The sequence below is a fragment of the Chaetodon auriga genome, chromosome 10 (assembly GCF_051107435.1).
Source record: "Chaetodon auriga isolate fChaAug3 chromosome 10, fChaAug3.hap1, whole genome shotgun sequence".
In the NCBI taxonomy this organism is placed as follows: Eukaryota; Metazoa; Chordata; class Actinopteri; order Chaetodontiformes; family Chaetodontidae; genus Chaetodon; species Chaetodon auriga.
In genome coordinates this window covers 5,633,011-5,643,685 of record NC_135083.1, presented here as the reverse complement: position 1 = coordinate 5,643,685, position 10,675 = coordinate 5,633,011, and the positions used below count along the sequence as shown (strand labels likewise).

The 10,675-nt window shown below is 43.4% G+C and overlaps 1 protein-coding gene across 2 annotated transcripts; it reads right to left on the bottom strand.

Moving 5' to 3' along the window:
• Nucleotides 1-84: 84 nt before the first annotated feature.
• cables2a (Cdk5 and Abl enzyme substrate 2a) lies at nt 85-8,207 on the bottom strand. 2 transcript variants are annotated; one of them, XM_076742148.1, is made up of 9 exons: nt 7,619-8,187; nt 7,022-7,114; nt 5,025-5,102; nt 4,744-4,843; nt 4,482-4,650; nt 4,235-4,332; nt 3,150-3,256; nt 2,791-2,995; nt 85-1,688 (listed from the first exon to the last, which is right to left on the bottom strand). In XM_076742148.1, the coding sequence occupies exons 1-9, from the start codon at nt 8,170-8,172 to the stop codon at nt 1,548-1,550; spliced, it is 1,545 nt and encodes a 514-aa protein (XP_076598263.1). In that variant the 5' UTR covers nt 8,173-8,187; the 3' UTR covers nt 85-1,547. The 2 variants fall into 2 exon arrangements, with proteins under 2 accessions (XP_076598263.1, XP_076598262.1); XM_076742147.1 differs by lacking the exon at nt 5,025-5,102 and having other exon boundaries at nt 7,619-8,207.
• Between the last annotated feature and the right edge of the window lie 2,468 nt (nt 8,208-10,675).

Sequence of the window (10,675 nt, the reverse complement as noted above, 5' to 3'; positions counted from 1 at the left end):
TCGCAGCGTCCTGAGGAGATGAAAACGGCTTCATACGCGCCAGAAATCATTGTTCGTTGACTTGAAAAAACAGACTCCAAAGACTTTTCAGTGTCTGAAAATATATTTAAAAACATTCATCTGACAGTATGAAAACAATGAATATTCACACGTCAACAACAACCGTACAAGTACAACGTTTTCTGCAGTAACGAAGATCCGTTTGGACACTTATTGTAATACATTTTTCACCACTGCAGACAGACAAAAATCACCATCGTGATGATCTTCACCGGACGAGAACAACCTCAACATTTAAAGATCTCTACAGCAGCGAGACTTGAGAAATGTCAACGTTAAATATCACGTATGATAAGATGGTTAACCATTTCACTGCCACTGTAGTTTCAGGCACTTTTTTTTTTCATACTTTTACATCCGATCAGAAGAGTTACTACACTATGAGCACTGCAGGCAGCTTAATGCTGTCTGGCACTTCTAGGAGCAGCTCACAGTACATCTACTCATTAGACTCACATTTCCTGCTCCGTCAAAGCACGACAATCAGTTACCTTCCATTGACGTATAATGGAGCACAGTTCAATGATGACAGAGATACTCTAACAACTTCTCTTTGGATTCGTTTATGAGCCACACAAAGATATAAGAAAGTAAAATTCCTGAGAACTGAAAAATACGACAACAATAAACCGGACTATCGACGAATAAATTCCAGTGCATTTTACAAAAAACATCCCTGGGTTACAACGTGAAACATAGGAAACAAAAAAAAAACAGATTTACTACAAATGAGACGCCTCCACAGTCCTGTTTCCTCACAGCATAACGGGTTATACTGCACGTCAGTATGAACACGGAGCCAAAACAAATAAATATGACTGGCTGGATTATTGTTGGACAGACAGTACAAATATCAAATAAACCTAAATTAAAGGCCACTTCCTTAACAACAACAGACTAAAGCTAAAATCATGTTTTCCACCCACGATCAACAGTATGTTTCATTCCAATGGCAAAAAACGATTCAATGTCACAGTGGGTTTAAAGGCATTTACAAAAATCAACAGTATGGTTCTCTGTAGTTCATAATAAATACTGTACATGCTGTGTATAGCAATGAAAAAGGTGCAGGAGGAGAGTTTTCCACAAACTTCACAGCGTACGTTTCATTTGAACAGGTGGAGAATACCAGGGCGTACCGAGAAAACGGGCCACGAGAAACCCAAATAAAAGCACAGTTAACGTGCTCATGGACGTCTCTAACGTAGAGCTCATGAACGCCACACAAACGCTAAAAAAGACACGCACATGCCCACGAGTGTAAACGAGTTATTCTTCACGTGCAGCGAGTGACTCGAGTCACGGCTGACTGAAATTAAATAGTACCAGGATTATTTGCTTCAAACACCACAGCTTATAGACTGGTCGATTCACACACTCACACACACACACACACACAGCTTCATTCAGAGTGCACACACACACTTGCTGATGTCATTAATGATGAATAAATAATCACCGGAGTGTCCGGCGTCGCCGTATCCGGTCTAACCCTGCTGCACCAGCCTGCGGTAGTGCGGCATGACCTTGCTCTCGGGAAGGTAAAGTCCCATCTCCAATGCCACCAGCACGGGGAACTCCAGAGGAACCAGCTCTCGTCTGTTGATTCGGAAACGCTCCTCCAGCTTCTGCTCGTCCGCAGGGAGAAAACACAGGAAGGGTTTGAAGGACTACATGTGATGTGGTTAAGGTCTCAAAGTGTTGGAGATGCCGATGATAGGACCCTCTGAAATATTAAAGCGCTGAGGAGGCTTATGTTTCATGGTGCCTCGCCTTCACGCACACACCAGTGACTCACACCTGTATGTGTGTCATTCAGCGTGCTGCTCATACTTTTACCTCACTGACAGCAGCCTTTACTGCTCGCTCTCTGACAGACGCATCAAAGTCACCGCTAATTCAAAGACACATTTCCTATCGCTGCCACTTCACATTAAAAGCATCCAGCTGGCAAAACATATAGTGACTTTTAATGTGAAGTGGCAATGATAGGAAATGTGTCTTTGAATTAGCGGTGACTTTGATGCGTCTGTCAGAGAGCGAGCAGTAAAGGCTGCTGTCAGTGAGGTAAAAGTATGAGCAGCACGCTGAATGACACACATGCAGGTGTGAGTCACTGGTGTGTGCGTGAAGGCGAGGCACCATGAAACATAAGCCTGACCTGAAGCAGACCTGAAGCAGTTTCAGGTCAGTTCAGCTGGTATTATTGTTTATATGCTGTTTAATGTGCTGCAGCTGAGCAGCAAATTAGCTATCTAGCCTGCAAACTGACTACTCTGTTGTGTGTGTGTGTGTCAAAAAGCTGTTTCATTTATGTTTCACACGGCATTCCAGCCTTTTCTGGAAACAGGGTTATAAACCGTGTCAGAGACAGTTGAGCTGGGTGTGCATTTAACTGCACTTGATCAATGTTTAATGAAAATTTAAGTGTGAGGTTTTCAGCAGCTGAATTAAAGAAGCTTATTATTATTATTATTATTATTATTATTATTATTATTATTATTATTATTATTATTATTATTATTCAACATTAACCAGTTTAGATAATTCAGCTTGTCTCTATGGAGCCTTTACTTGCATTACATAGTGAAGAGCACGTCCCTTGTTTCCAGTCCTAATAATCTAAGACACTGAGAGAACACTGAGCTCTTCCTGTGTGTGTTACAGGTCTCTTCACGTGTAACATGATACAAGTTAACAAGTCGTGTTTCTGTTTCTGTGCAAACTCACATCAATGAGCTGCTTGACTTCTGGCTTCCTCAGATCACTGCTGATCTTTGCAGCCAGCAGCACGCACGCCGCTGCCACCAGCTTCCTGTTCTGCTTGTTGAGGCGACCCAGCAGCACAAGCTTCTCGAAGTAAACGAAAGCCATGGCTGTGGTGACCGGCTGCAGCCCGAACTCCTCGCTCACGGTCCGCATCTCCCTTTTCAGGCTAGTGAAGAGGAGGGGAGGGGTGACTGTCACTCATTGGTATTCTTAGAAAGGGTGCACTGCGTGACTTGTTTGAACCAGATCAAAAACCACAAGGACATGAGAGAGAGCAGAACAGGGCTGAAGGATCTGAAGATCACGAAATACATCTGTACCTTCTTATCTTGCTCAGAGTCAGCTTGATGTGAGGAAACTTCTCCTTGAAAGTCTCATTCATGTCCTTCTTCAGGTCAGATGGTTTCACATACTCGATAACCGTCGTCTGCAGAGATGAAGGAGAGACCAGCAGGTCAGCACAGAAGTGCCTCGTGTCAGCAGGGCCAACATAAAGCTTCACAGTTTTGTCCTCCAAAGCGTCTCTGTAAGGATCGTTTCACACATATGCTCGTGATAGAGGTTACAGTCTTGTGACACCATCTGCTCAGCAGCAATAAAATCATGCTGGGGGCAGAACGGGTGTATTTCACTCTCTAAAGCGCTGAAGGTTCAGAGGTGAAGAAAGTCAAATGAGCGATGAGACAGACGGTGCGTTTACATGCAGGGCGGCTGTCGTGTTTTTTCGAGCAGCAGAAAAAGCAGCGTGTGTCGGAGCAGTGAGAGGGCAGACAGGGCTGTTCGGTGCTGGAAAGCAACTTCTGGAGGTTATTTTGTGTTAGTCTGAGTTTCTGAAGGGCTCACCAAGTTCAATTTAAGACTTTTAAGGCCCTTTTAATAGCACACATCTCCTGTGTGCTCAATGACCTCTGTGGCTGCAGTGATTCAGACTTCCTGAAAAACCTTTTTCATTGCCTGCTCTGTTTTAAACGTCATTGACTGCTGACCCTTCGCCCCTCTTAACTGGCTGGCGGTGGCCGCAAGTGATCAACAACTGCTTCACCCATGTGCCCCCAGACACACCAGGCAGAGATCTGCACTCTGCTGACTGCAATACTTTCAAAACTAAATTATCACGACCTGGATAAGCAGCAGAAAATAGATGGATGGACTAACTGACAAGAAAATATTCACATTTTAGCAACAACTTGAATTAATTAATTTCGTATCACGAGTCATTTCAAAATCTACTGCTAAAACAATTACACTTTTAGTTTAGTGTTAATCAAATACAAAAACATAATAAACATTAACCCACAAGGTTTCCTGTTTAAATGACGTTTCCATGATCATCCTGCAGTGGAGTCGACTGTAGCGCTGACATTTGACTGCATGTAAACACTGAACACAAAGAACACGCCCTCACCACGTATGATGCAAATATCAGAACCCTCTTGTGTCTCCCACAGGGCCACTGAGGGTCACTGAGCAGGTTGGGATCGTACTCCGTCACCTCCTCTACACCTGAAAAACACACACAGACACACACAGACACAGACACACACACACACACACACACACACACACACACACACACACAAAAATCAGTGTGTGTAGTCAAGCTGAGGTGTGTGAGGCAGGTGTGTGTTTGTCAGCCTAAACTGGAGCCTCACATGGTTCCTGTGCCACGCCATTGTTCAGACGAGCAGGGGTGAAGTTCCTCTGCCCGTTGCCACGGAAACGGGTCTGAGGGGTCTGAGCGGTGCAGCTCTCCGGGGCGCCGCCACTCTTCTGTCTTACCAAGGCATTGGTCGGATAGAGGAACTGAGCGTATGACACCGTCTGAGGAGGGAAAACGAGACAAACCAGGCAGATTTATGAGTAATGGCACTATTTCTGTTTGTCACCAAAGTGCTGTGTGACAGAGACATTAACCTTGCCATAGGAGCCCAGCTCCACCCCCTCCAGGGAAGGAAGCAGGTCAGCAGCCACCACAGAAGACAGCCTTTGTCTCTGAGCGTCCAGCTTGGGATCACTGTTCAGGAAGAGTCACATTTATGTCATTTTCAGCGGACGATGCACACTCACACACACACACAGCCCTTTCCTGAGAGCGATGATGATGATGATGATGATGATTGATCAAACAGAAGGATGATGAGAACGTAAAAGCGAGGGGTGGGTGCTCTCTGCTTGGGATGGTGCTTTCTTTGTACCTGAGGTGAGCACTCTCTCCATAGGGCAGCACTGAGAAAGCAGCATATAGCGACCGCTTGGCACAAACCAGCACGATCCTGCAGGACACAGCAAGTACAGGCAGACAAAACAGATGGTGTGTCAGTCTACAAGCAACAACTACAGTCACTGCTACTCAACAGCTACCCTACACACAATATTCATCAGTGCTGGCGCTGCAGTGACAGCAAAATCAGGCACAGGACCAAGTCTATGTTGATCTGCATCACTACAGAAGCCACACAGCTATGAATACATCTAAAGCTCCAAGCAGGAGGAGGGAAACCTGAGAGCAGGACGAGCCCCCGTTTGTGCCTCTATGAAAATGAACCAAACATCTTTAGATTCTGGACCGCTGGTTGGACAAAACAAGACTGAAGGCATCATCGTGGACTCGAATGGGCATTTTTCACTATATTTTGACAGAATAAGACCAAAGAATTAATCATATAACTGAGAAAATAGCCTGCAGATTAATCAATAATATAAATATAACAAAAATAAATTATCTTTAAAAATGTTGTTAAACAACATTTATTGCTGCTGAAGGTATTTCCAGACTCCTCAAAGACTCTTCCAACCATCTGGATGAAAAAATATTCTGTAGCTGCACAATAAAAAAAGATTTTTCTTGGCAATAGTGACCATATCTCCTAAAACAGGAAGCTGGAAATGACACGTGTAGAAAAATGACACGGAAACTGTCAAAGAATTATTTTGTATGAGAGTTAAAACATCAACATATGCGAATATAACTGATAACACAATTTTGGTTGACACTGTATGTACTGATGAAGGAGATACGTCACATCTGGCTACCATCTTTGGATCAGGAACAATGGACGCAGATTAGCCGCACATAACAGCCATTATTAATCTGAAAGATATTGTCTCGATCAGTCAATTAACTGGTCTGTAAAAACATATCAAAATATACAATTTCTCATTTTCCAGGGCCCAATGTGACTTCTTCAGTTTGTCTGACCAACAGTCCAATGTCTGATCAATGTTTGCTGTTTATGCTTGCCATGCTGACTTGTTCTGACAAAGATATGGACAAACCACTCACAGTCTACTTAACGGGACCACGACCGTTGAACACAGCAGTGATGGACACTAACAACACCGCACACACATTTCAGCTCCTCACAAACCACCAGCCAGTAACAAACAACCAGCAGTCTTTCTCCAGGAGAGATACCAAATCTCCTACAGCAGGCAATATCGCAACAGAAATCTACGTTAGCTTGGTTATGTAACCTAGATAGCTTCGCTTCAGCTCTGTAAGTAACATGCACTGAAAACTGAAACTGAAAATCAGGCCTGTGGGGCAATCGGGATTACTCCACCACTGCTTGACACACACCAGCAGAAAACACATGACACACCGTCACGCCTGTGGGCATGAAGTACTGGTACAGTGAAATGTGAAAATGGGAGTCAGAAACACATGGTGTGGCTAGTGGAGGAAAAAAATAACAAAAACATGACATGTTTCCTCTGGATCTACAGGCAGAAAGGGAAAACATAACCACACTGTTGTTTTCTAACACTGGTCTAACACCAGCAAGGACGGCCTGCAGAGCGATACTTCAATCCTGGCTTTCTCTGAGGTTACCGCACAGTTGGTGCAATCGGGTGTTATATTTCCACGCTGCACCTCTTTTGGCTTTTGCAAAGCTTCCAATGGTGATTAAATTCACTGTAGCACTCACCACTCAGCAGCTGAACTGCTGTTATTCCTCTGCAGTCCAAACTAAGTCTCTCTGCCAGAGTTAAGCTGCTTATTACAATACTAGCGGGAGAAGTCTAACGCTGCCGAGTTAAAGGCCCACTTCAGAGTGCAAAATAAAACAGCCCTTTGTTTTTGCACATTTCTCCAACAGGAAACTTAGTGTAGCAGAAATGTCTGTGACTTAATCTACTGCATGTAGTATGCAAATGTCTTTGTATATATAAATGCGCTTTGGAGACTCACCTACATCCCCTGGTATCATATTGCCTCATGCTCTTGATGAAGTGGACTTTCTTTGGCACCTTGGGTCCTGGAGAACCAGAGACATTCCTCAACCTGGACAAGAGATAAACAAAGACACAAAAGACCACTTGATTAATGCTGCCATCACACGGCCCAAAACAAAGGGCTTTCACATGCTGCTCACTCTGTAATCTGGACTCTTTCAGCAATGTGAATATCTTCACATCAGAGACTTGGTGGTAAAGCCAAAGTTGAGGGCCAAACCCTGGCCTGCTTTCACACGAGGGACAAGATTTATTGGGTGTTTTCTCCAAACAAACATGTCACACTGATAGAAGTGTTGTTTTAAAGCAGGCAAGTGATTTGATTTATATCCAGGCAGCAGTGGAACACCTCAGTGTTTCATCCACACATCCATCCACATTTAACCCATCATACATCCTTTATGGTTCAAATGTGTCCCCACAGAAAATGCTGGAACATCTCAGACGTTAGATGAGTGGACCCTTCTCATCATATCTGCCGCTTTCATTTTATGCGGAAGTCTGTAGCCGGTTTAAAGGCCCGTGGTGAGACACCGACCATTAATATGCTCACCTCTGTCGTGAATCCAGAGAATTAGCGGCCGGGACCGGGCTCAGGGCGGCTGGCATTGACCTGACACGGGAGCAGGGCTGGTGTCCGGTGGTCACGGGCGACAGAGGGGTGTCCGGGGTTAGCGTCTCGGCCGCACTGCCACCCTCCAAAAATACCTCGTTGGCCCCCACAGCACTTACCCCGGCAAGTCCCGGGGACATTACCAAAGAAGGTCGGGTAGGACTGAGTACCCCTGGAAAACTGGAGGACGAGTCACTACCGGCGGTGGCGGGTTCTGTCACCTGGGGGACCGGTACTTGGCTATCCGCCGGCAGGGGCACGACCGCGGCGCTGCCGTCTCGTTCCCTGAGTCGCTGCTCCTCGGCGGCGTTTTGGCCGGTATTTCCATCGTTGAGCTGAACCTGGGGCCGTCCGTCGAGAGATATATTACTGAGGAACAAGAGAGCCGCCTGTCTTCTTTTTGAATCCTTCACTTTCCTCCTGTACTCTCGCTGTGTCTTTGAAGGTTTGCTGGTACGGCCGGTGGACTGTAGACCGCAGACAGCGGTCGCCATTCTAGTTTGAAATGTGGCAGTTGGTCGCAAAGGCAACGAGTGACTGGTACCAGTGCTGTAGCCCCGCCCTTGTACGTGCTGATTGGCTGTAGGGTAATTGGGAGTACGCAGAGGTGCAAAGATTCATAGGTGATTGGATAAAAGTCATATTATGAAAATATATTCTTGTTTCTCGTAGATGATTAGTTGTAGTATATGAGTGGGCGGTGCACTGGAGACAAAGAAAGTATTCCCCTAATTTTCCCAGTTCAGTAGGATGTCTGATTAATTTCTATCTGTATGAACTGATTAAACCACTGGGTTTGTGATTTTTGAGCCTAAACCTAATCATACAAAGTACAGAAAAGATGATTTCTACATTCAAATTAAGGTCTAAAAATAAGATAATTATTTATAAAGGATCTATAAGCAGTAGCCAGACCTAATGGCTTCATTGATCGTTAATAAATCATTGACTAATGCGTTATAGATAAGTGCAAGAGAAAAGGTTTTCGGTTGTGAAGAATGTGTTTGACTGTTGTTTGTGTTTTCTATTTCATAATAATGTAGTTAGAAATTTTGGCAATCTATTGCTAAATTCTCAAGGATTTCTCACATTCTAATAAAGTTATCAAGTCTGTATTATTCATGTTAATAAGTAATTAAGTCAGTTTTTACATTAATGCATCCAGTCTACTGTTGTAAGTGATAATAAGTTGTTAATAAATGGATTTTGGTCCAGATGCTCACCAAATCTTTCCTATGAGGCAGGTGGTCTACATTGCATTTTAAGTTTCTTTCTGATGAATTTAAGGAAGATTCGGGCAGATTGTGGTATCCAAACTGTTGTCACATCAGAGTGTTTTCCTTCTGACAAAATGGCAGCAGCTATCTATTTAGCATTTGTGAACAAGTCAGTGGAATGTGAAACTGTGATTGTGAGATCAAAGACGAGCTCCAGCAAACGGCTCAGCTGCTTGTTCTCTCATTTCGCTGCAGCAATAGGAGTTAATGGGACAGTTTGCACAGGATTTGATGTTGGTTTCACACCTCATTGACTTGCAAGCATGAATATTAAGTCTGTGTCTCCGAGACAGAAACTGGAGCGTGAAAGCTTTTCCATCTCCTGAGTGGAAGAGATCAATAGAATAGACTGGAGGAAATCCTGAACCTTCCCTTTAGGAGAATAAAAAATGACAGCATGCGAGAGAGAGTGTTTGAGAGTAGGTTCATCTGTGGAGAGGTCACTAACCTCTGTGGATATGCAGTAAGCAGAGGTGACAAATTCAGAGCCACTAATCCACCATTCCACTGTCACAGAGATGGGATTTAGTCTCAATCCAATCAGAACAATCTGCCTCCTTAGACCTGCCTGTCTATCATCTCCTTGCTAGTATTTCTAAAAATTTAGGGTATACTGACATGAGAATGAGAATTTACATTCAGCAATTACACACATGTTCCAAATGTCTTTTATGCTAATATATGTCATTGCTTTGTAAATATATTCTAAGGCTAATTTTAACTGTGTTTAGGTAAATTAAATATAAACATAATGCAGAATTTGGTATTTTACACCAGAACTACACCTGTATACCAACACCTTACCTGACATCAGTCATTATGCACAGAGACACAATTTACAGAAAATCAAACAGTAAAATGAATAAATAAATTAATTATTTTGTGCTTTTCTAGCCATGATAGCAGTGTGGCTCTAGGGATGGCAGTGTTAGTTCATCAGGTCCACCACTGACTAAATTCTTAACCATTGGATGGAAAATAAAATTACATACAGACATTTAGGATGATTTGTAAGTACTGTGGGGATCTACTGCAGGTACCTGAAAAACTAACGACATACCCATCAGCATTTGATGTACTTTGTGTTCAATGCTAATTGCTAAATGTCAGTGCAGTGACATGCTAAACTAAGATGCTAAACATTATACCTGCTAAGCATTAGCATGTTAGCATTATCATTGTGAGCATGTTAGCACAGATCTGCTAACATGACATGAAAATTACTCCTTATAAATGCTTAAAATTTGGTACAGAGCAGGGTAGCTATAGCTATATAACCAGCCAGCTAGCTAGCTACTGTATTTAACGTATGTGATTTTAATTGTCTTGTCTCAGTGTAAAAATGCACTAACAGCGAAAGTCAGGTAAACACATTGCTCTTTATTTCAGCAACAACAACATAATGAAATTGTCTTCACGTTCTTGTTCATCTTTTTTTTTTTTTTTTTTTTTTTTTCTTGCTCTGAACAGCAACAGTCTGGCATGACCAGTTTAAGGCTTTTTGATTCTAGCTTTGTGTTTGAGGTACAGCCTCGGCCCGCTCCTGCCACAACAAGCCCATTTCATGGTACACCGTGTGGTTGTTACGTGGTGGATTTGAACAGTTAGCACCATAGTTGAAGCCCCTCCGGTGGTATAGGTGCTCGGTGGGCTATTTATTTATTCCAGTGTCATCTGAGAAATATGAGCCGACTGGACAGCGTTTACAACAAAACTGTCA